Here is a 26,136-nt window from a genome sequence, read left to right on the forward strand (position 1 = left end):
GGCGGAGGAGAGGGGCGGGGCTTAGGGGCACTCCCGTGCGTTGTGACCTCGCGGCGCCCGCGTTCGAGCACCCCCCACGCCCGCGGAAGCGGCGGCGCTGAGGGAGACCCGCTGAGCCGGGCGGCGGGGCGCCGGAACCTCCGCTCCTCCGTCCCTTAAGCGCTTCTGTTAGCAACGTACCCCGTTCTGAGCTCGCATGAAAGAGCTTGCGCTAGTTAAAGAGAGAAATAACTCCGCTCAGGTGCCCAAGCGCCGCGCGGTGCCAAGCGGGAATTCACCTCAAGGCACCCAGATCCAAGCCACTCGCGTATCTCATGCCTGGAAACACAGAAACACAAACTGTGCAATTCGTCGCTCCTCGCTGCCGCTAAAAAAATAAATACATAAATCACCCAACAGCTGCTTGCAAGTGAGGGAACGGCTCGGTTTTGAAAGCCTCGGTGGAATCAGTGGTAATTTATTATTTTTTGATATCAAGCCATCTTTGGAACTGGCTGCTTGGGTGGAAGGCTGGAATGAAACGCTGTGAAGAGGGAAGGTAGTATGGAACGTGAAAGCTACTGCGTTCCTGCTCTCCATCGCAGGCACACCCAGCCAAGCATGGTGTGAGCTCCCAAGAAATGCTCACCAGACGTTTCCTGTCTTTCCCATGCTTGTACAACAGGATGAGGGTCTCAAGGTTGGAACTAGATGATCTTTAAGGTCCCTTCCAACCCAAACCATTCTGTGATTCTATGAAACACAGGAGGAGGATGAGTACGCCTTGTTGAAGCTAAGTAGACTTCTCCAGTTCAGCACTTCAATAGCACAGCCTGGAGAACATGTTCAACAGGCACATGAGAACACACTCATGTCCGAGTAGCGAGGAAATTGCCATCATTTAAACACTACAATAGACAGGAACGATCACTATCGCACCATGTGTCCTCTGCCTTTACACTTTCTGCCAAAAACCTCCCAGAAATCACCTTGCACTAGTACACCTTGCAATAGTGCTTGTACACACTTGGTGGATTCACAAGGAGGTTCTGCACTTCTGCCACTGCATCACCACATAAAGCACTTCAATCACAGAATGAGGAAAGCCACTGCACCATGCACTCAGTCACCCCTTTCTGCAACCTCCTACTGCTCCTGTAATTCTCCTTGATTACACCTTAAGACATCTTTTCCCCTCTCAACTCCAAAGAACAGAGGCCATCTTCTGCGACATCAAGCACTTCAAATTGTCACAATGCTGGAGGCGGCTGGTGGACACCTCCCTTCCAAGCAGAGTGCCGGTCACTGAGGTGGGATGAGAGCTCAGATCACCTGGTGGAGGCCCAACTCCGCCTCAAAGAAGAACCCCGGAGGTGCTTGCTGCTTTCTTCAAGATGCTAGGAAATTAATGACCTTTTGTGGTAAGGGCTTGAAATTAAAATATCTACCACAATTGTTATGCTACTATCAGCTAACCACATAGATACTTGAATGCATGTTTCTGTAACTGCAGATTTAAGCTTTAAACATTGGAAATAAGTGAGGAATTTCTCTTTTAATAAATAGGGGGGGAAAAAATCACTATTGCTTCTAAGTGCTTTTTGTACAAAAAGTCACACAAATCCTCTCTTCATTTTGAATTTACACCAAGGGTAAGGTGTAAATGATTAAAGCAAATCTTCAAACTCTTAGAAGCATTTTTCCTTGCGACAAGGCTCATGATTTTTTCAGATGCAATTAATTTGCTAATCAAGGACATGCCAATTGCATATTGCAGTGACAAATTACTGAAAGAGTTCTTAGTGAATAATTCTGACTGGGGAAAAAAGCCAATATCTGTATATGTTTACATCTATTTCCTAGAAACAGGAGTATCAGTCACTACCTGTTCCAAACAACTTTCACATCTTTTACATGGTTTCCCATGTAAGACCGAGAAGTTAAGCAGGGGTTAGTGTGATCTGAAAGCACAGAGGCCCTACCTAAGCCACTGGTAAAAAGGGGATTAACCTCCTGTTTCCTTCTTTTCTTGTATGAGCGTTAGCAGATAAGGAAGCAAACACGTAGGCCAGCTGGGACTTGAGGAACGCTGCAATACTGCAGTGCAGGAACCTGAGCAGATCAGGAAAAAAAAAACAAGAAACTGATTAAGAGTTAAGTATGATGGGGCAAACCGCCTCCCCCAAAAAACCAACCCCAAACCCACAGTAAAGATAACTAGTAATGTGGCAGCTTGGGAAGTTTTTGTGTATACTTGTTTTGCTAACTTTGTGCTAGTAGCAGGCTTACTGTATGCTTCATTGGATGGACTGGGTCTGAGTATGTAAAAAGCTTTTACAGTTGCACAAAACTAATCAGTAACTCTTTGTTCACTTTGTATCATCCCTCTTGTTACTTTCTAGCAGGGCAAGTCAGACTTCCTTGGCAGAGCATTTAAAATAGTCCTGTTTGAAAAAGCAGCTCATTTACACTACACGAAACCAAGAGAGTAACAAGCGTTAGAAGCTGCTTTACATTTTAACGTTGATGTTTTCTCTTGTGTAGAAGTGTACCAGGAAACACTGTAAACTAAAGGATTGCACAATGTAGTAGCGTTTTACTCATGGCAGATTTTCATGAGGAGTTACATGCCTACAGACTGCAGGAACCTCCTTTCAATACTGTGTAACTTATCATTACAGCCAAGCTGACAGACAACCTGACAGGTCAAGATAAAGAAACTTCCCTGCCCAGCCAACTGTAATTAAGATCAACATTTTAAAAAAGTTACACAAGACAGAAACAATTCATTAAACAAGAAAAATATAAAAAAATCAACTGCCTCAAAACGTTAGCAGCTACTAAGCAAAAATAGCATTCTGAGGCTGCGAGGATTTTCACTTTCTAATCTTAAAAAGTATCCATATACATAGGATCACAGACTGGTTTGGGTTGCAAGGGACCTTAAAGCTCATCTAGTCCTAACCCCCTGCCACAGGCAGGGACACCTTCCATCAGACCAGGTTGCCCCAAGCCCCGTCCAACCTGGCCTTGGACACTGCCAGGGATGGGGCATGACACAATATGACATACCTGCAAGAGAAAGCAGCAAGACTCTATTTCTCCATGTACTGGTACCTTTTTGCAGTGATCCACCCTTGCTAAAAAAATTAAAAAATGCTGACTAGTCACTTTTGAGGGGCATATTTTTCATATTGAGGAAAAAAAAATTACAAAAGGCTCCATTCAACAATGATTAGACACATTCTGTTCAGTGATCAGCATTTAGCTGCCAGGTGAGAAACATGTAAACAAAACACTAAAACTACCTGGGTTACTCACAGGTAACACACCAAACCTAACCTTGCACTCTGTCCTAAGCCTTTCCTTTCAAATGTAGACAAAATGCGCTACCCGCTCCGTTTGTCTTCGTGTTTTGTCAGTCTTACTCTTAGTACACAGAGGTGTTACCACAGCCTTCACTTTTTAGACAGCATTACTGAGCACCAAAATAAAACTGACTCAAAGATGCAGCTGTCAGTAACATTTACAGCTCTCTGTTCGAAGCAGCCTTTCAGCTAGCATGTGATACTCCCTTTCCTGTAGATGTCTCTCAGCAGCAGCACTCCAAAATCCGACCACCATGGTCCCACCTTGCAAGAGCAACCATCAGCAGCAAGGGTCTTTGTTTCAGCTACTGCTGGACAGCCCTACACTACGCTCCGAGTTCCTTGTGATACAACACACCCTTTCTTGCAACACAGCAGCAAGCAGGATGATGTACAGATTTTAGACCTTTTTAAAAGCAGAAGGGATTTCAAGTAAATCCAGGAAATTCCAGCATAATGAAGCCAGTGAAAAGTACAAATGTGGAATGACAATGGTATCTTAATTAGATGATACAAGCTTGTTTTCTTTATTAGGCACAGCATGTAGAAAAACATGAAAGCAGTATCACTGTTTGTTATGTGAAGCTTATCCTGTACTGTAGATTAACTACTCTTGTGCTACACAGTACTAGTAGGAATAAAATGGATTACAGGATGACAGTGAGATGCAAAAAAATCACACCTAAGTGTTTTTTTTTTTTTTTAGGATTTTTATTGAAAAACATTAAAACAAAAATGATCAAGGCCAGTTTTACAATAAATTCAAGACATACAGGATAGCTTACCTGCTTTTTGGATTTAGTGCAGGAACCTTATTCCAACATTTTTCTCATGCAATTGCTGGATTAAAAATCACATTCTCATTCAACATCAAAGTGGGTTAACAATTACGTTTTCTTAGAATTTAATCTTAAAATCTGGTTTAAAAAGTCAGTTTTCCAAAGGTTAAAAACATGTACACAGCAATATTCTCCCCTTCCCAGACCAGCTAACAGCTTCCTGTGTCTGATAACTGCAGGAATAGATCCTAGAGCTCATTCTTCCTTTTTGTTATTCTAACCTGAGAAATTTCTTAAATGCTTCTTACTGGGCTTTCATATTTGGCAACATTACTTCAGTCACATAGCGAAGTGTGATTTCTCATTCTTCTCAGAGACCAGTCTCTCACTACTTATCCCAAAAGACACTCTCACAAGCAGGAGTTACCTTAGCATAAATCTGGTTCTGTGAATTGCATGCCCTTTTGGCAAGTTAAACCTTGTTAGTAATATCATCACAACACTAACCTCCGGATGTCAAGTTCCCATCAGTTGTGTAATTCCTAGTATTGTGAGCTTTGAACATATTTACTTTGCATGTTGTACTTTTGTAGCATAGAGAAGTTGATGGGTTTTGTGCTTACTCCTCTCCTTACAAAATCTGTCTTTTTCATCTATCCATGCCCTTTCCCCTGCCACCAGTTATCTCCCTTTCTCATAGCTGCAACAGAAACAGGACATAAAGCACACAGATACATTTATAATGTGAGATCTAAACAAGCTGGTGAACAGCAGACAACGGTCTTGTAAAACACCCTTACTAGATGAATGAGCTTGTAAAACGTAAATCCCATAAATCTTTTAGTATAGTGCTGAAGTCTTCAATTTTAAATCTGTAAGCTTACTTAGATTTGATTTCTAACCTTCCAACATTGTGTTTTACCATATTTAAATGTGCTAGTCACTTCACACTTGCTCCTAATATATATAAAACCCAACAATGTGTAAAGAAATTATGAAATGATGAAAACACACTGGAAAGAAGCAACCTAACTTCCAAAAGAATGTAACAACTTCTGCATTTTCAGTAAATTTGTGTGTTAAATAATTTGGGTTATTACAAATTGTTGCACTTCGGTTTCACCTGAACGTATCTGATCTTCAAGTGAACCACGATTTCTTTCTTCCCAGTTACTAGCCCTGTCTGCCAGACTAAAATTCAAGAGAATATATTTCTGCAAACTGAGTTTTGTTTGCTTCATACTCTGCCTATTAAAACCCCTTACACTAATAACAGAGATCAATGAAGTGCTTTGATTTGAAAGGCGTAGGAGTCGCATACCCCAAGAAATGGCTGGATTTTTCTGTTTGTTTCTGTGCAACTCTGGTCATTACCATATTAAAATTCATATTGAAACGTTTCAGTTTGCAACTTCTCTGCAAACTAGCTTTAAAAGAATGTTACAGGAGATTACCACGAAATAAGATGTGACAGCTGATGCATGACAACCTTTCCGTCTACTGTAATTTGTTGGCACTTTTGTTCCCCAAAAGAGGAAACAACAGACTTTGGATTCTCTTAAATATATTTACAATTTTTTTTTTTTTTTAATTTTCCATCCAATTAAAAAAACCCAAACAAACCAGTGTTGAAAACCAAGGAGCAAACCTAACTGTTTTGATAACACATGCGTGTTTAATGTTCTTGTGAAACTGTATTTTGCAAATCAGCACTGAGTACACTTTAAAAAGGACCTCTGTTGAAATATTTCCAACAGGTCTTTATAGCACCATATAATCTGCTGCTGATTTTACTGCTTAGAATCAGACTTTTTATGCCACTGCTTCTAAATAAAAAATATTAGATTTTAATTTCCTGTAGTGTTCTAAAAAAACCCTAGAAGAACAAGTTCATGTTACCCAACCGAATGCATGTAAGCAATTAATTACTAGACACTCCATTTTCACTTATTCCGGTCTTGTGTAACTGATCAGCAAATTGCTACATGATTCTTCCAGAATGGCACCGTTTAAATTCAGGGGCAGAAAAATCTCATAGACCCATGAATGAAAATATCTCTCATTTTTCATTGAATTTTGAAAGTCTCTTTTTGCTACCCTTTCTATTACAGCTCATTTTCAACTCGTAACAGAGAAAATCAGTGACAAACACAAGAGGCCGAGTGCTGGCAAAGCCATTCTACAACACAATAGGGATAGCAAGGGGACGAGGAAGCAAGAGGTACTGGAACAAACCAGAAATACACTGAGCGCAAGAAAGCACCCTGGCGCAACAGCAAATTGTACATTCTTCCAACACTTAGAGTGGTCTGTTTTCAACTGATACACAATCCAGAATTTATTCAGAATTAAAGGAACACACAACGCGATTAAACATGAAGTACATGAATCATTCATGCACTAACAAATACTGCCATTTGTTTTTCACAGGTAAAGCTGAAGCAAGCGTGTCAGAATGGCATTTGGTTGAAATGAAAGTAGTGCCAGTACTTTACCATTTTTGATAGTTGTTACCTAAAGCAGTCAAAATCAGTGACCATCTACTCAACGTCGCAAGAGGCCTCTTTTCCAAATATGAGTTCCAGTAAGTGGAAGATGAGATCGGGTTGAATACATGATGAAGATTTTTAAACTGCATATTTCTGAAGAAAGCGGTCAAATGCATCATAAATTGCTTGTCTAAAACAAGGAAAAAAAAAAGAAGATCATTTGCATAATTTGGGAATGGGCAGAAGTTGTGCGTTTCTGTATATTTACAAATATATTTACAAAGCTATCATCACAATTTCAAAACAGCATTCAATAAGAATGAGATATTAGGTAGCCTTTTCTCCTTCTCTTTCACTTCTGTAAATACATTTATGTTTCAGGAATGAGTGGGACTGTTTACCAACTTTAATACAAGTGCAAATGTTAACAGATTAGGACAGACACGTGCATAATTTATAATTTCTGAGCAAATAAGGCTCAGAAGTTTTAAACAGCATTAAGCTAGTGGTTAGCATACTTTGACCTGGTATATTGCTATTCCTTTTTGTTGTTGCCTAGACCTCCAGGATGTAGGATGTACAGGATATACAGCCTTACTAATTCCTTATATTTTAAAATTAACAGCACAAGTATTTAATAATTTCAGATCTGATAACTTGTTCTTCAAATCAGTATTGGATATTTATCGCTTGAGTGTGATTATGGACTTGCTTTTAGAAAAAGAATGCTGTGTCTCAAAATTCTGGGTTTAAGTTCTCAATTATTGTTAAACGTCCCTGTTGACTTTACCTGAAGAGTCCTTGCTTGAAGAGGTAGGCACTGACATGACCTCCATCCAGATACCTAATTTCACACCCGGGCCAAATTTCTTGAAGACTGCGCACCCCAGTTCGAGGAATATATGCGTCCTCCTTTGCTTGTACAACTATGATTAAACTTGGGTCAACGGGAACTAAAGAAAAAACAAATCAAAATTGTATTAATCGAAGGTAAGAAACAGAAACGCATCAGCTGAGATTTCTGGTGCAAAAGTGCCCTCTATTTCTAAAAAATTTAAATTATTCTAAGCTTTAATAAAATTATATTTTCTAAAGTCTCCAGTGGAATTTATCTGTTTTCTGACATTAGAGGCCATCATCAGTAGAGGCCATCAGCAGAAAAACAAACTATTCAATCCTCTTCCCTTCCTTAGAGCAGACAATTTCACAAGCCTTTGGAGAATGATATGAGAATTGTCTTTCCTCTCCTCTTATCAACAAAACTCTATTGCAATCAGGTGAGTTCTCCGAAATCTTCTTTTCAGCGAAAAAACCTAGGAGACATCTGAAATTCAATAGAGTAGGAGCTCCATATGCTTTTTTTTCGTCGTCCTTCTCATATGAGAGGACGAAGTGCACTGTGTGTTCACTTCTTTTTTTTTTGCTTCCTACAAGTTTTAGTTACAATATAAAAATCCCAACATATATATAGATATTACTCGTAAGCATAATTGCACCAATCAGATTACTAACAGGAATAACACCAAAACGATGTTGAGAAAAATAACACAAAAATGATGTTGAACACAGGGCAGGTCTCTCTTCACAAAGAATATATGTAGTATGATAAAGAGTGACCAGCCAAGATGTTTGACAACGAGGAGTCACAAATAATTTAGACCCTCTCCTTTCATGTATATTAGATCATGTATAGAGGATATGTAATGCTAAGATAGATTCTAGTTTTCCATTCAATATTCCATGAAATTTGACTGCTAGGCAGATTTTCTGAAGCTCTTCTCTAGACACACTCCAAGGATACCCTGGCAGGGGATGCAATGTCTCCAAGAGCATGGAGAGACAACTGACACAAAGGACTACATCACTTAGACAAGTGGATTGGGATCACAGATCCTCTTAGGTTTCAAGAAAGGCCAATGCTTTAGCTAAGTGATGCATTGCTAAGTGCCTAGATAAACAGGAATGTTTATACTTAGAATTAAGGCTTACAGGTTTTTTTCTGTCTACTGAAATAACCTTTAAAGCTTTAAGGAAAGCACTTACCTGGTATTTGTCACAAAGCATCCCTGGCTAGTGGTGATCTGGAACATCGTCCAAATCAAGAAATCTGTGCTAGTGCAGAGGTCTTTGGATTTTTATTTTTTTTTTTAATGACATTTACCAGTGGAGTATTGAATGCCAGAATCAAAAAATGAGGGAGCACAGGGTCTCCGTATCAAGAATGTTTTGACATTCAAAGACAGCTCTGTCAGAAACATGTCTGAAGTCAAAGTATGTTTCTAGGGCATGTTGAGAGTCCTCACACCAGCAAAACCCTTTCTATAAGCAAGAGGAAGAAATCACTTGTTTGCATTGCCTGCGATTGGGCCGTTGAAAGGGATTTGTCCCAAACAAAAGGAAACCCAGGTTCATGAGATTTAAGGGTTGCTGGGCTACAGCTCCCTCTATGCCTTTCTTGGGAAGCACAATATTAACTAGGCTGCATAGCCCCGGAGTAACTTCTGTGTATTTTTACCAGTCACACTTGTCTAATCCAAGCTTGGTTCTCACCTTTTCAGGCTACTTTCTACCTGAAATCCGTAACAGATTTCTGCTTTATGAGATTTACTTGAATCTATTAGGAGATTAGCTAGCTCTAGATATTACTTACATCACACAGATTTTTTTAAATACTACAAGTGTGCACTAACTCATATCTGAAAATAGCGACAGCAATGCAGGCTAAAAATGAGTAAAGGTACTGAAACGCAAATTTTTAATTCACTTTATCATTAGTTGGCCATTATGAATAAACAGAAAAACAATTAGGAAATGGAGTGGTAAACAGATGCTACTGAGTAACTCCCAAGATACTTCCATATTTCAGCTAAGGTGCCAGCAGGTTTACACAACAGAGACTGAAGAAAATACCTTTCCTTCCATCATATTTTATTCAGTTTTCCAAACTGCACACTAAAACAAATAAATACATACCTGAGAAGTTAGCTACATGGGTACATTCATCCATTACTCCTTTCATGAACCTTAAGGATTCTCTCTGTAAAGTGTCGTTCTTTCTCCTTTTATTTATCCTGTGTTCCTGTGAGCTGGTAAAGTTTTTACTGCTATTGCTACTGGTCGAAAATGTTTGATTTATGCACTGCATTTTAGAAGCATCTTGTGCTAAGAGTCTTTCTGATGAGGCACTTAGAGTACTTTTACTTGTGGTAAAGCTGTGAACAGCTTCTTTAGATACAGTTTTGCTTGAGGAATCAAGGTTGAACATTCTTGAAGTCATGACCACATCCTCCAGACCGTCCACACTGTCAGGGAAGTTTTTAACAAAGTCTTGTCCCATCTTGAAGGAATCTGTCTAAACAAAGACAACCAGTCTTTTATTAAGGGTTTCCCCTTTAAACCAGTTGGTTAATCTTATTTTTAAGATCAATTCAATATTAATAAAAAGGAAGAAAAAAACATGTATAAACAGCACTGTTCACAGTACTTCTTATTTCCAGCATGTCACTCAAATCCTGATCACTATTAACCTCTTGATAATTTCATTCTACCTTGCTGTCGGCTTCAAAAATGAAGTATTTACATATAGTAACTTATGATACAACCGTTTAGTTTTAATTCTGTATTAATCTCTGAATTTATAACTGCAGTCATTTAAGCTTAAATTTCTGGGCAATAAACATACGTGACCAGGTTTAATGTTAGGTTTAGGACTGAAAAATCTACTGTCTCTAACCACTAGGAAGACACAAGCTGAACATCTTCGAGTATTTCAATTTTGTCTGCTCCATCAGCGTTCCCGGAGTGTATTTTACTTAAAATGGCAAGTGCCTAAGTAACTATCTCCACCCCAGCCCCTTTTCTCCAGTCATAAGACATTTGAAAAAGGATTGTCACAAAGCAAAGAATCTTAGGAAAAGTTATCTATTAGAATTGGCTAGAAGACATTGTTGCAACATATAAGCAATTCTCAAAAAGTTATCGCTCCAATCTAAAAGAGCCATGAAGCAACAAAATTCCCCTGGGGAAAAGCCTTTCAACCCCAGCCAAAAAGAGTCAAGAAGGAAGCAAGAACCAACACACAGACAAATTAAACTTTGGAAGGAGGAAGCAGCTGATTACAAAGCTCTCCCTCATGTGTATCCTAAATGCCTGTGCATTAAGTGTAAAGCTGAGGGAGGGCTAACATCACCCATAAAAACAGAAATAGAGAGGCCCAGCACTCTAAATAAACTAGAAAAGTAACTTAATGTTGCTACATATTAAAAATATTCTACAACATTGAATATTTGGAAGCAATTGCTTCAAAGGGCAATAGATTATGTTTTAACATTTACATGCCAGGCTATTGGTTTTCCAGACTATAAAGCCAGTTACTGGGAAATGTTATCTACAGTGTCAATGTTTTGATTAATCTTATGTCGCAGATTACACTAAATGTAGTCATGGGAAAAAACTTGTAGCAAGGTCTATACTTAACACACATTGTACAAACAAAATACTCTGTTTTTCAGGTGGTTTTCCTTCAAAAATTAAATTTATCAAAGGCATAAGGAAACAACAGGCAAACATGGTTTAGTTAACAATTGGCTACTTTTACCGGAAGTAAAAAGAAGTGACATTATTTGTAAGGTTAGCAGTATTAGCCAATAGGGAAAATAAACTATACTTACTCCACAGTATTCAAGCATTTGAATGATTTCTTCTTCATAAACGGTTTGTGTAAAATACTGTTTCTCTAGCTCTCTCCAGTTCACCGCCTTGCTCAGCACACCCTGAGATGATAAACACAAGTGTCTGGTACACAAGTAAAACCCAGAGATCATTCTCAATGATATACAGACAAAATTGATCTGTTCCTCTCTGGGACTTGATTTTTCCAGTGGAATTCTGCTCAAGTTTCCAGATAACCCTCAGATATATTGTGATTCAAGCATAAGCACTTATTCTAACATAGGACATGGAAACCTACCTCCCTCTAAAAAAAACAAACAACAAAGAGGGGAAAAAGAAGGCAGAAAACAGTCCCACGTAGGGTTTACACACATCTAGACTGTGCTAAACCAATGATGGGTGTCAAAGCCAGTCTTTTCATTCACCTACCTCAGCAGCAGTAGTGACGACAGTATACCATTCATGGTAGTAGCAGCGTTGTTACCCAACTATTTAAGCCAGGCTTGGAACAGAAGAAAGTATGTTTTCATGGCTTGCTTCCTCACCACCTCACAATTCAGAGCAGGACTCTAATCACTGTCCCACAAACCAGCCCCAGCCCCTATTTGGTACATGACCCACTGAAGTAGCTCCAAGCTACCTTCCTTATCATGTGTTGTATATCCTGAGCAGGAAGGGTGGATTTTGCCACTAGTCACTAATAGAGGCCAAAGGGTGATGAAAGGCCCTAACTGAAAAGGTAAATGTGGCCAAGCCAAACTTCTTACGTATCTGATTACATCCTAGCACATGAACAAAAACACATGCTAATTACCGTGGTAAAGACTGCAGAAGCTGTTGACCAGGAAAGACACGGAATCAATGGCAATGGTTTAGGCCAGTTTGTCACTGCCAGTGAAGCCATCTAGAATCAAAGGCACTTATTACATATTTTAATACAGAATTCACAATATGGTAAAAAGTACTCTTTTACCTTCAATTTATTTGTTTATACAGAATCAAACAAATACACAGTGCCAAAGCAAACAGCAAAACAGAGGTATGTTGTTTTAATATGCTTTGTACCTATGTCTCACAGACCAATGATTCTATGTAAAGACACAAGCAGTAATATTTTAACTGTGATTAGTCTTTCAAGCATCTTACTAACACACTGCTGGTTTAGTTTGAATATGCACAGTGTGATACACAAAATCTTATCCACTTCACCACAGAAATCTTCTCTGATCAATCGGGCAAAACAGGATGAGTTGAGAACAGCACTGACACCATAAGTCACCTCAGTTACAACATGCCTACAAAGAGGAGGCATTTCACACAATGCATTCAAACACAGAAGTTTAAACAAGAAGGATGGAGGAAAAGAAGGAGAACCATCAATTGATCAGTACAGACCTTTTTCAGAAAATATTTCTCCCCCCTCTCCTTGTGGAAAATACCGTAATTATAGCTTATATTCTTATTAAGCCTGTCAGGAAACAGCTGACAAAGGGCTCTATGAGGATTCAGCACCACAGAACATGAGAATTGCCAACAATCTTTTTCTCATGACTCTAAGTGATTATTTTGAAATACTTCTGAGGGGAACGCTATAAAACAAATTATTTCCGTATGCTAAATGATCAAATGAGAAGTTAAAACAAAAATTACTGAACAGGAAATATAATAGCTTACATGTCCTCCCATGGATATTCCAGTCATCCCTAGTGGTCCATAGCCTTCTCTCTCTAGCCAGTGCAAAAGAGCAGCCGATTCTAGAACAAGAGCTCCTCCCATCACAAACAGGTCCGAGACATTTTTCAAACATGACCGTCTTTTCTCCCCAGAAAAGGAAAATACAGCATTTATTTTCTAAGATTAGATTTTGACAGTTCTCATTCTATACATACTTTTATACAAAGCCTGTTTACAATCCCAGAGAATTTTGGAGCTCCACTTTCCTGTTGATTCAACAGGAGAAAAAAGCAAGTCCAGGTTCTCTGGCACTTTACATTTCCATCTAAGTGAGGACTAGAAACAGGCACCTGCTAAGCTTCTAACATAATATCACTGATAGCCTGGTCTTCTAGAAACAGATATTACCAACATTAGAACCTCATTAGTAGTAATCTTATGTCCTGTAAAGCTATAACAGATCTGTTTGAAGTGGAATCAAAGCGATACGGTCCTAGACTACACTCACACATCTCATTTGCAGAAACAATTCTCTTTTATTCCTCTTTTTTAAATTTTCTTATTTACCTGGTTTACATCATTGAAAAATTGCACACAACATTTGAAGACCAATCAGTATGTCAGCTTTGGAAGCACTCATCAGTGTCACTGTAAGACTGAAATCGTAAAGTGGGAAGCTTGTCACCGTACTGAGAAAGTCATGTAGGGTACTGCAAAGCATTAAAACACAGAAGAAACAAACGAAAAAAAAGTAGAAAGCCATTCAGCTGAACTATCAGAGGCACCCTAAAAAGTGGGAAAAAAAACCCCGAAGAAGTGTTTTACAGAGCAATTAACACACCTCTAATTTGGGGAGGGGAGCTGTGTATTGTCAGTATCACACAGTCAGGTTACAAAAGGGTACTGGCTTCTTCTGCCAGCACGCAACCACATTTGAGACACTCTGAAGCACAAGGACAAAGCTTACTGTGCAAGTCACAGAAATGAACTGCGCTGCTGCAGACCAGTATTTATAAGCTAATGTAATTCTTTCCTACAGCTTTGGTACGAGATTCTTCAGCCCCTTCCAGCTGCTGTATTTATTAAACACTGTTATGACTACAGCTGCTGCTTTGCAACCTTGTATCAAAGAGTAACAACTGCTGGTTGGGGTATTAGACTGAGCACTCCCCTCTCAAACAATCCTCCTCTACATCATGCATATACCAAGCCCTCAAGCTGGACAACTGAGAACTGTGTCAGAAATATCCTCACCAAAATATTTAGTTTATTCTTCTGCATCAAATCCTCAGTAACTGGAGAAAAACCACCAACGGATGCATGCCAAAACACATACCTTCCTGTCACTTTCCTATAATCTTACACTTCTAAATGCAATAATAAATACATGTTTAAGCAGTTTTCCTATCAAAAAAGTAATTTTACAGCAATTATCGTAGTTGGTTAATGTCCACCTTTTTTCTTTAAAAAAGTGGTTCTTATGCCAAAACAGATATAAATCTGCAACTGCTTTGAAAAAGAAACCATTTTTAAATTGAATTAGGTTTTTTTTCTCCTTTATTTTTTTAAGCTTTTGGATTCAGGAAATCCAAATAAAATCTAGAAGATCTAAAATGCTGTAGTGCGGGACAGTGCTCCAGGTCAAGTCCTAATAGAAAGGACAGGTTGAAAAATAAATCACCTTCCATGCATCTTCTACTCATGTTAAATGTCCAAGTTAGGATTAAAAGGGATTAAAACATCAACTCATATTTGGACTTTAAAAATATGGGTTTGTAGACTAATTCCGCAGCTTTGTCCCTGACACATACCCTGTTGAATTCTGTTAATACTCCAGCGGTTCAGAAAACGTGAAAAGCAAAAAACCAGGACCACCTAATTAGGCTTCTGAATTCATACTTAAGAAACTAAGGAAGCAAGTCCTGTAAAACACTGAACACTGCACAGTTTCCACTGATTAACAAACAAGCAACACCACATTCATTTACATGTCTGACCGCAAATCCTTAAAATACCTTGGGAAAGCAAAACCTTAGCAATCATAACAGGAAAATACACTCTCTGCACAAAGTTTATCCACAGTTGTCTGTATTGTAATTGCAGCATTTGTACATGTATGGCTGTGAATCAGGAAAATAAACTGGTACTTTCATTGCGTACATTTCAAACTGGTGCGTGCATCCACACAACTTGCTTCGTCTCACCCTACACTGCAACTTCACCTGGGGCAAACTTCCCTGATCACTGTGATCTCTTAACACAAGAAATGACAAAGCCGTCTAGCAGAGGGTAGACAATCTCACATCAGCGGGTTACAAGTGCCCCATACTTGGGACTTTTTTTTCTTAATAAATTATCAAAGTTTACACTACTTTGAGCTTCTTGAGGGAAAAAAGAAAGGTGGTATTTCAAAAAGATAGTATCTATGAACGTAACAGAATACTTACATTTGATCCTTAGGTTTTCTACAGCCATGTAGAAGACTCAAGTTAAAGAAAGCAAAAAATGTCTACATAAAAACTAGCGATTAAACAAAAAAATAAAATAAATCACATACATAAATAGCACAGATTAATTAAAATTTGGAACTGAAATCCCAAACGTTTAACTGGAACTTACATGTAGTTTAATGATGTAGTTTGTAACGTAAGATTTTACCTTTGTCAGGTATATGGGTAGGAAAAAAAGTGTAACTGGGCATCCTATTTAATAAAACTGAATAGCAGTATTATAGAACTTACTGATGAGTTGATGACAGGACAGAACTTCACTTTTTTTTTTGTTTTTTAAACCCACCCAAATCTTAAATGGTAGCAGCAAGTTTCTCAAAAGTCTCTGAGGTACCAAAGGGTTGCATTTGAGAAGGGAAGGCAGGAGAGGCAACTTTCTTTCCTGCCATCAACACATCCAGAAGTCACACAGTGTGATGTAGAATGAAGGCATAGTTTCCACTCTGTCATGGCTAAAGGGATGATACCAGTACTTTGATCAGTACATGGATTCATACCACGACTTTAATAACTACAGTAAGGAGCTGTAGAAAACATTTTCAAACAATCAGAAAAGCAGTACTTGGTGTAAAAGAAGTGCATTGTATTAACCGTGTTCCACAACATGTTTCTGCAATGGTCATACTTTGCTCTTTGCTTTGATCCACTGAGAAGTCCACTGGAAATCAATCCACAAAGTAGATATTATACCAGTGTTATAAGTCTCCTACCTTCCAGCGAGAATAGAATAACTATGGTGCTTTCCACAGAAGGATATAATAAGGGTTTTCTAGCAATAGAGAAGCCATACAGGCTTCTTTAATCATTGGGCGTGCCATTAATGTGCGTCTCCTCCAGAAGTGCTAAAGATAAGATGTACAAACATATATTAAGATAAAATCTGAATCTTAGATTTCTCAATAACAATCAATTCTGCATTTTACATACTCACATGATCTCCAGTGCCTGCTAAATGAATGCACGCAGGTCTGTGCTTGCTGTTCCATCTTCTGGGTATGATGAACTGAAACCTATAAGAAACAAATACCTATTTTAGCAAAGTAAGTATATCTATTTACAAGCTGTGCCACAGAAATTAATCTAAAACAAAACCAAAAAAGACAGAATAAAGTGTTTTTCTAACCCATGCAGGGAAACTGCCAGAGATTCAGCAATACAATTTTTCCTAAACACATACAACAAAGAAAGGAATCCAAAAGTAGAACAGAGCAAATCCCAAACAAGAAAAGGAGCCAAGTTGCAAGATCATGTCCCTAAAAAAAAAACCACTACCTCATCATCACTATTTAAATTTTGCAGACTGGAGAAATGGAACTTCAGATGAGGAGCAGCCTAAACAAGTATGACTAGCCCCCCTAGGCAGCATTACTATTTCTCTCCTGAGGAACAACAGCTGAAATCAAATATTATAATGAGCAACATATTTAAATTAAATAAATAAATAAATCAAAACCCCAACATACAAACAATGAAATTATTCTACACACAACAACAATTACTCAGCGTCTTCTGCTGCTACTCAAGTTATTTACAGTCTAACTACTGGGGGGAAAAAAGAAATCACTTCTGAGCCACTCGTATTTCCCCCACAAGATGGAGCACTGTTACCTACAAATATGCTACACTTTGGAAAAAATTATTCACACAATGCACAATGATCATAAGGGAAATTTGTAGAGCATTTCAAAGCTACAACAATACTGTCCAATGTAACAGTTAGCATAATCTGACTACAAAATGTAAGGGAACATAGATAAGGAAACAATCAGTATACTATATTTTCCAGTATGGTACTAATTAGTCCAACAATGTTAAGTTCTCCTAACCCATGGAGAGGTGAAAGAGAACTAGTATTTTGCCTATCAAACTTTTTCTGACATTCCTTAGTGTTACATGTCTGACTGCACATAAAACCACCAACCAGCAATACTGATAAAATTGACAATGCCAGTATCAACCCGCACTGACAAACTTTTATGTTTAATTTGTAAGTTATTAAACAAAGCTTGGGAAAAAATATCCATCACAAAAGTTTAGCTTAAAATGAAAAGGAAACAGAAATTATGCTCCCTCTTCTTCTGACTATTAGGGATAATCCAGATTTCTGGATACTTTCGTACACAATATTTTTGTATTCAGTGTATATGGAAAGCTGGAATTGTTCCTTCAAATGTAATATGACAGGCTTCTTTCATATAAACAGCTTCTCCTGCTACGTATAAACACAAACAACTACTGTCCTTCATTTCCAGCATCCTGCTCATTTGGGAGAAAAAAATAAAAAATTATTTAAAAACCCCAAGGTAGGTATTCCAAAGCTTTGTACAACGTGATTTCTACACCAGAAAGGTATGTACTTTCTAGGGGACTTTTATATTATTTACACACTGAATAAACTATCACATGAATTAAGATTTATTTTCACTTTTGAGATCAAAATCTATTTCCACACATTAGTACAAAAAAATCGATTTCAACACATTAGTTTGAAATCTTTTACAGAGAATTTGTATCACCATAAATTAGCTTGCAATAAAACTACTTATAGACCACTCTTACTTCTCTGTAGTACTAGTTTCAGAAAGGAAATACCACTTGGTTTCTCTCACCTTGCTACAAGAGATTCGACTGGCAGGATACCTGGGACATAATGAGCCAATGGGGAAATGAAGTGCCCCTCAAGGATTTTACAGTCAGACTGCTCCTCAACCTACAGAGAAAATGGGACGATAGCATACATTTCAGAGAGTTTAACTTACTCTGAAAGCCAATCTCTTAAAACAGACAAGTTTAGTATAGGATAAAAATGTACTTAAAAAAACCCCAAAGCTGAAGTCTGTTTCAAATAGGCATACACATTATCAGCACAGTCCAAACGTTTGTTTCAAGCTTTGCTTTCATTAGATGACCTATTAAATGCATTAATGAATAAAGAGTAATATTGTTCCATTTTAAATACCTTTCATAACACATATTAAGTTTTCAACATTTTTTGAGCTTTCAGATCTGACATTCCACATCCCAACTATTGTATTACTGGGGAAAAAATAAAACAGTAGCTGTATAGCCACTGCTTTATTCTCTCAGTTTCATTCTCCACTAGCAGTCAACGTAACTGCTCATTTTCCCGCCCCTTCCAACCGCATTTCACTTTTTTGTCATTGCCTCCCAATTCTATCCACAGCAGCTCAATTAAAAAGAAAATAAATCAAACCAACAAAGTGCTAGAAGCTTTCAGCTTTCCACAGCATTGACCAGAAGTACATTTATCTGACTTTAGAACTTCTCTTAATTTCTGATCCCCTATGCACACTCTCTAGATTTAATTCAGACATCAGGAAAACGTAGATTCACATGACATTAAGATTCAATTCTTCTACTCTAGAAAAGCAGCCTGGTAAGTACTAGGTTAATTTCACCTTTATGTATCATCAGGAAAATAAATTTGGTTAAACTGCATCATGTCTTGCTTGTAAGTACCTTGTCAATGAACACTGGGTAATCTTTTGAAACCAGCGTCTGGCATTTTTCCCTGTTTCCAATAATCTTTCTGAATTCAAATATTCTGTTGAAAGGAAACAAGTAGAGAAGATTCAACTTTTAATCTAAAAAAAAGAGAAGACATATGTATGAAATTTCAGGAGCTAAAGTAAACCACAAAGAAAATAAAAGTTATGAAGCCAGTTTTGCATTTACAGATTAATCAGTTACCGAAGGGTAGGTATATAAGAATGTTTTTCACTTCAAAAAAAACCCCAAAACAACTCAGGTATATTGCTTACAGTTGCACAGCTCTTAAATAGTATTTTACACCTGATATGTTGAAAAGTCATGCATTTTTCAGCCAAAGTAAGACATAGCTCAGCTGCCCACACCAAAGTATTGTTGCCAATGGTCTGAGATCTAGCTGGAAACAAGCTAAAGGCAGGACTTAGGGAAGTTCATGAATGACACAAACTGGAGGGTAAGGCTGATAGCTGGAAGGTAAGGCTACCATTAATCACCACCTGGGTAAGCTGGAGGAACAGGTCAACAAACATCCTAAAGCTCAATGATTAAACTGCAAAATCTTGTACCTAGGACAGAACAGCCCCATGCAACAATACAGGATGGGAACTTCCCAGCTCTACAGGAAAACACAGGGTTTCTGGTGGATGGTCAATTGAACGTGAGTTAGCAGTGCATCCTTGCAGCTGGGAAGACCAACAGCACACACTGCATTTAGCAAGAGAGCAGCCAGCAGGTCAAGGGAACGGGGTTTGCATTGCCTGGAGAACAGGAGGCTAATGAGGAAATCTGGTTGCTTTCTTCTGCTATTTATATGGGATGCAGAGTCTTACAGAGAAAATGAAACGAGACTCTTCTCACAGTTATACAGCGAGAGGACAAAAGGCAATGGTTGTGTGTTACAATGTACAAAATTCCTGCTGGAACAGAGTAAAAGATTTTATTCACAGTGTTTAAGCATCAGAAAAGTTGCCAAGGGAAACTATAAATAATCTCCATCCTCAAGGGATTTTTTTTTTCCTAAATCAAATGAACAAGTTGCCAAATGACTTGAATCAGCCAAGAAGCTAGCTTTGTTTTGAATAGGGATTTGGACTAGATGCCCTCAAGATGGCCCTCTCAACCTTAAATATTGTATGCTAAGAATAGCTTGCTTGTTCTTATGGTTGTAAATATACACAAAGTTACCTGTCCAACTAAAAGAGCAGATTTGGATGGAAAGTACAGAACAATAGTATAACAGGAATGATCTGTTCACCTTCCCAATACAGAAAAAACCAAACCAAATGGGAACTTCCCAGCTCTACAGGAAAACACAGGGTTTCTGGTGGACGGCCAATTGAACGTGAGTTAGCAGTGCATCCTTGCAGCTGGGAAGGAAGGGAGGAAGGAGGGAAGGAAAATCCAGTTTACCACCCCATCAAAAATAGCTCTATTACATTGCCTTTGCTTTTCTTACACAGAACAGCAAGTGCATTAAGTATTTCCAAGAAAATAAGGGTAAAGATATGAGACATGAGTGTGGGGGTAAACTAAATACAGACATGTTTTGTTTGACGCTCAATCCTCAAAGAATACTGCATTTATGTATTTCCTCTGTAGTCAGGAGAATACTGAAGGCTAAATCTTGCATGTGTTAGAGGAATTTCAACTCTTCGTTGAGGATAAAGCATTAGGATATCAACAATCATCACATCAAGGGTGTGCCCACAGAACTTCAGATTACATGTAGGCAGGGGAGTCCGTAATATCAGTTAATCTCAGTTAATGCTTGAAGATTAAGAAATTTCATAATTTATTCTAATGGAGCTTCACAGCAATTAGTTAAAAAAAATGGGAAAGAATGCTGACACTGCTTCTGGCATGCATATAGGGAGTGGTGCTCCCTCCTCCCACTAGCCAGCATGAGGAGTTGGGAGGAGGTGGTATTCTTCCTTCTTCAGGTGAATCCAAACTGCTGGGGAACAGCTCATCTTCTTCCCATTCAGGAACAATACACAGAACAAATTCTTCTTCCACTTCCCAGATCAGCTGGCCAGGAAGCCTGCCTCACGTTTCCCCCACAGCTTTTGATCTCATGGGAGAGGCTCCCCCCCTTTCTATGAAAAAGGAATAGCCAATGCCATTATTACTACCAGCAACACTTCCTTATTGCTGTTTGACATGAGTGTGAGTATCCTCATGGATCTCATGCAAATATAAAAAATAAAAATCAGCAAAAATTTAAAAATTAAGAGCTAACTCCTTCCCCCACCCTTATTTTCAAGAAATCTAAAAAGAACAAGTTTACTACTTTGGGCTACAAGAGAAACTTCTGATTATATCTTACACTTGTAAAGCTCATTGCTATTACTAAGAAGTTACAGAAAGCTAGCAAGATTCTTTTTAATGTTAAGCAGAACAACTCCTCTGCAAAAATTCTGCAAGTTTTGGTTTTTTTAAAAAAAAACATTTTCAGAGATGCTGCTTGAAATATCTTATATATGCATAAGTGAAAAATCAAACTGGACACATACATTCTTTCAAGAAGAGCCTTTTAAAACACAGACATTTAGCAAACCACTCGAAGACTTCTTTTAAAACCAGTTCCTTCATTTATATGGAAACAAATGATTTTCCAAACAGAACAAACTTTAAAAATTTTGTTTGTTTTTAGAAACAGAACAGTAACAATTGCTGATACTTCAAGGGATGGGGTTTGTTTTTTTTAATAAGTACTGTTTATGCTGTTATTTTTTAACAAGTCACCTTTTCAGATCCTCTGGCTTTCCCCATCCTCTGATGAAAAGTTTGGTGAGGAGAAGCTTTCTGTACAAGACATCTAATTTACTTACACCCATTAGCAGCAAACTGACATCTAGAAAAAAGAACAAATGAAAACAAGGCAGTTAAAGGGGTTGAGTGGCAAGTTCCTTGATTGTAACATAGAGTAGGTGCTTATTCTGGTGTCTCTATTAATGAAAAGCCATACCATTTTATTCCAAGGAAGTTAACCTTGACCTTCAGGTCAATTATTTTCATTTTAAACAAAGTACAAGTGCAGTTAGTACAAACTCTAGGTGGGGTTTTTTTGGGGTTTTTTTTGGTGTTTGGGGGGTTTGTTTGTTTGTTTGGGGGGTTTTTTTTTCTTTTTTTTTTGTTTGGTTTTGGTTTTGTTTTTTTGCTTTTTAGGAAAATGGAATTTAGGAGTAGGGTTTTAACATGCCTAATATAAGCAGAAATTTATTATGTCACTGATGACAAGCCAACTGAAGAGGCACATAAGGTCACAGAACTACATCTTCAACCAGTCCTAACTGTACTTTAATTGAACTGATAAAACTAAGAGTGGCATTGATCTCTGCCCTGTCAATATAGCAGTGATGGCAAAAATTTTTCAGTCAACATGGGCTTCCATAAGCACATCTCAGAAAGGAAGCTTGAAACAATATCTAAACAACTAGAAGACCAGATGTCTAGCTGTGTAATTACTTGTTGATTAAAAACCAAACAGTTAAAACAAAAAAAAGTAGCTCCAGTCACTGATGCAGAGAAAGTTTATCTCCGTAAGCTTGTCTTTGTTGGCGTCTTAAACATATATCCTAGCCCTTATTTTACTCATTTCTTTCCAAATTTCACCAACTCATTTCTTACGAGTTTTGAAAATGATGCTCCCATTCCCCTCAGGGAAGAAATCACACCACCAAAATCCTTCCCAGCATGATTTCTCTTTTAGCAAACACACTACCTCAAACATAGCTAAAGGCAACACATAGCTAATAGCAAACACAGCTAAAGATTTTACACAACCTGAGCACTATTTTCAAAGCAATACTTACTGAAGCAAACAGGGAGCCACTACTGTGCTTTTCCAATAAGGAAGAAAAGGGGGGAAAAAAAAAAAAAATAATTAGAATTTGAATTTGGTTTCTTGCTGAGCAGGATACAGGTGATTCAATTAAAAAACCCCTCCAGGGTCTGTGTACACCTAAGAAAACAGCAGATTTAATGATCAATGGTTAGTAAGTTACCTTCAACTATTTTCTAGCATTTCCAGACCCTCCATACTAAATGGACTAAACTTCATCACACTTCAAAATAGTCTTTTTTTTTTTTCCTTCTTTTTAATCCAAAATTCATTTATTCTGCCACACTTTAACATGGTTATTTTTAAAATACACCTGCCTGAATATAACAAGTAAAAATTGTGGTCAGATTAATAAATACATTTCTTCGCACTTCTAAAAAGCCAATACTTAAAGTGTTTTTCTTTTTTCCATATATTGATTCTTAACACCTAGAGTAAGTTATTATTAAAATAGAAATTATAGACAACTTAAGGTACATCAATACTAGAACAAACATTCTAGAAAGCCACCACGGTTCTATGTTCTGTCACTACCGGGCAAAAATAAATAGCTGAAACCACCAGAAAGTCAAAGTGGGGACATCATATTTTAACACTGTAGAAAACATGAGTTCCTTCTCCCCCAGTCCCAAAGAGCTGACTCCATCAGCTCATTATTCTGATGCGTATCTGCTTGGTCTAATAGAATCACAACCTCACCATAGTCTTTTTCCTTGCCCACCCTGGAGATACCCATTGACCACACGTGCTGTTGAAGTGTCAGATGGGAAGTGTTTGGTAGCCTCAGCAGGGTCCCTCCTCTGCTTTTTGGAGCAGGAGGACAGCTTGGCATTTTCCCGGTGCTTGAAGAGAACTGGGTGGTGGAGACAGGGACAGCGGAGTGGACCCTCTATGGGGTTGGGAAAACAGTTCAGCGTGAGTACACACAAGTAAATCTATGCTGTCAAAAATATACTGAAACTGGATTTGCATTTCTACCGGTACACTGCTTACCAGTAATAGTGAAAAGAAATATTAATTAATGCTTTGATGCTTAACAAAGCAGCCTTGTATATTTGGTTGGTTGTTGTTTTGGTTTTTTGTTTGGGTTTGCTTTTTTTTTTTTAAATCCTCTCCAAAGGAAAAGCCAAATAAGAGAGAAACACAAAGATGTTGATTTTGCTGCGAGTTCGAAGGCTGGCCTGATGAACTCTCTCTATTGCACCAAGAGTATGCCAAAATAAGTTTCTAGGCAAATCCATTATATTCGAATGCAACATTGATTGAGGTAAAAGAGTTGTCTCATCCTGTGAATATTCTAGTTCATTGATTGAATAAAGACTCCAAGGCATTTCAGGATATTTCAATTAATCACATTCAAGCTTAAACCACTACTGGAAAGAGTACAGGAAACACTAAACAAAAACAAAAAAATATTCCAAGTACATGAAGTATGTTGTACAGAACTTCTCAGAAATATTACTGGGATAAACAAAATGGGAGGATGAGCCGTATTTTATCTTAGTAACAAAAGGGTCAGACATGCCTCAGTCGCTGCCCATCAGTGTCTACATGGAAAGACAATTAGATACTTTCACTGTCAGAAAAGGCAAATCCAGCTGTTGGAGGCTGAAGTTTTACAACTCTGCAGTAGAAATTAAGAGTGTATTTTAGCAGTGAGAGTTTGAACTTCAGAAAAGAATCTGTAGAGCTTGGTTTGGAACAAGACCAGAGTTTGTTCCACAGCTTGATTCCACACGTGTCACGTCACCATCCCTTTGTAAGACAGGCCAGCTGGAAGCAGTGACCTGATAAAGATGCCGCATAGCCCAAGATACAGTACCTGTGTTGTGAATATTTAACGAATATACCACTAATGCTGTAAGCTTTACATAATTATAAATTGTGAACAGAAATTGTAACAGATACAAAGGCATGTTAAGAAGTGACCCACTAAAACCCCCCTACATTTTAATACAGCATTTTCCAGAGAAAAATACATGGAAACCTACAGATAAATTATACTTAGGCCCCTGCTCTAGAAAAAGGGTTTTTCTTTGCTTTCAGAACCCTCATGCTGCATATTAATTATACATTTTTGGTGTGTTCACTTATTTCATAGAAACAGACACAAAATTCATCCAAATTCCAATGCACAAAAGGTCAGCTGTTCCTTTTTATCCAGTGCATGCTGTTCTGCTTACAAGAAAAACACCACTGAAAAGTATATAAAGACTTTATTAAAGGCCCAGAGTACTGCTTCTATTCATGAATATAAACATTCAGCTCCCACCAAGCAGCCAAGCTGAAAAAGCCAAGAAGGTATACTTATTTTAGAAGGCCAAGTCCTTAACTTCCCTGCCCCGTTACTCTTTCTTGAGAATCTTTCTCCCAATTAACGTCAGGTCATGCTTTATTTTTTCCTTTTTCTCTTTAAGCAGTCTTTCAATAGACGAAAGACTGGTTAAAAAACCCAGAAATCACAAAGACGTCACGCCGACAAGCCAGAAACAAGCCCCACAACAGGACAGATACAGAGGAACCTGCGGATAAACAAAGGGGCCTAACCCAGAAGCGCTACACATCCCGCCCGCCCAGCGGCTCCCAATCGCTGCCGACCTCCCGCCTTCAAACCCACCCGCCCTGTGCTCGGTTATCAGCGATGGGCAGGCCAACCCGAGCGCCTCCTGGTCCGAAGTGCAGGGCTCGAAGCCGCTGTCCCGCGATCCCCACAGCCTCACTGCCGGCTTGCGGAAAGCCCTCAGGCCGCCGCGCCCCCAACGGCCCGTTAACACCTCGGGGACGCGGAGGCCGGCGCCCCCTCAGCGGCCCCCCGGACACCGAGTCCGTCCCCCCCGCGCCCGGACAGGGGTCGGCAGCTCGCCGCGGGGCAAAGCCACCTCGGCCGGCGGCTGGGACGTGCCCGCAGCACACCCCGGGGCTGGGCACAGCCGTGAGAGAAGAGCCCCGGCGGCGCACGCCTCCTCCTCGCCCTCAGCGGAGAGCCGCGGGGACACCCGGGCGGGCGTGCAGCCACACTTCCCCTTCCCCTTCCTTCCAGTCTCTTCCTGCCCGGGCCGCTCCGGTACAGCCCCACGAAGGTCACTCACCCGCCGGCGGGCGCCGCCGGTGCCGAGCACCACATGAGCGGGCTGGAAGGGGGAAAAGGGAGGGAGGGACGGAGGGAGAAGGGCGGGGCCGGCCCGGCGCGAGGGCGCGCACGCACGTACGCACGCACAGCCCTCAGCGGAGGCGCGCGCGGGAGGCCCCGCCCCGCGCGCGTGACCCAGCGCTCCCCGGCACCGCCCCCGTTGCCGGCTGTTGCCGGCTCCG

General features: G+C 39.2%; 1 protein-coding gene across 9 annotated transcripts; it reads right to left on the reverse strand.

The window, feature by feature from the left end:
• Nucleotides 1-4,434: 4,434 nt before the first annotated feature.
• On the reverse strand, nucleotides 4,435-26,014 carry ABHD18 (abhydrolase domain containing 18). 9 transcript variants are annotated; one of them, XM_032919836.1, is made up of 15 exons: nucleotides 25,914-25,961; nucleotides 23,524-23,713; nucleotides 22,796-22,817; nucleotides 21,726-21,834; nucleotides 18,951-19,035; nucleotides 18,080-18,180; nucleotides 16,402-16,480; nucleotides 16,228-16,312; nucleotides 15,408-15,435; nucleotides 12,961-13,099; nucleotides 12,101-12,190; nucleotides 11,286-11,387; nucleotides 9,589-9,967; nucleotides 7,406-7,568; nucleotides 4,435-6,805 (listed from the first exon to the last, which is right to left on the reverse strand). In XM_032919836.1, the coding sequence occupies exons 4-15, from the start codon at nucleotides 21,815-21,817 to the stop codon at nucleotides 6,754-6,756; spliced, it is 1,395 nt and encodes a 464-aa protein (XP_032775727.1). In that variant the 5' UTR covers nucleotides 21,818-21,834; nucleotides 22,796-22,817; nucleotides 23,524-23,713; nucleotides 25,914-25,961; the 3' UTR covers nucleotides 4,435-6,753. The 9 variants fall into 9 exon arrangements, with proteins under 9 accessions (XP_032775727.1, XP_030336558.1, XP_032775726.1 ...); XM_030480698.1 differs by lacking the exon at nucleotides 23,524-23,713 and having other exon boundaries at nucleotides 25,914-25,980; XM_032919835.1 differs by having other exon boundaries at nucleotides 22,796-23,713; nucleotides 25,914-25,978.
• Between the last annotated feature and the right edge of the window lie 122 nt (nucleotides 26,015-26,136).

This window comes from Strigops habroptila, chromosome 3 (assembly GCF_004027225.2).
Source record: "Strigops habroptila isolate Jane chromosome 3, bStrHab1.2.pri, whole genome shotgun sequence".
Lineage (NCBI taxonomy): Eukaryota > Metazoa > Chordata > Aves > Psittaciformes > Psittacidae > Strigops > Strigops habroptila.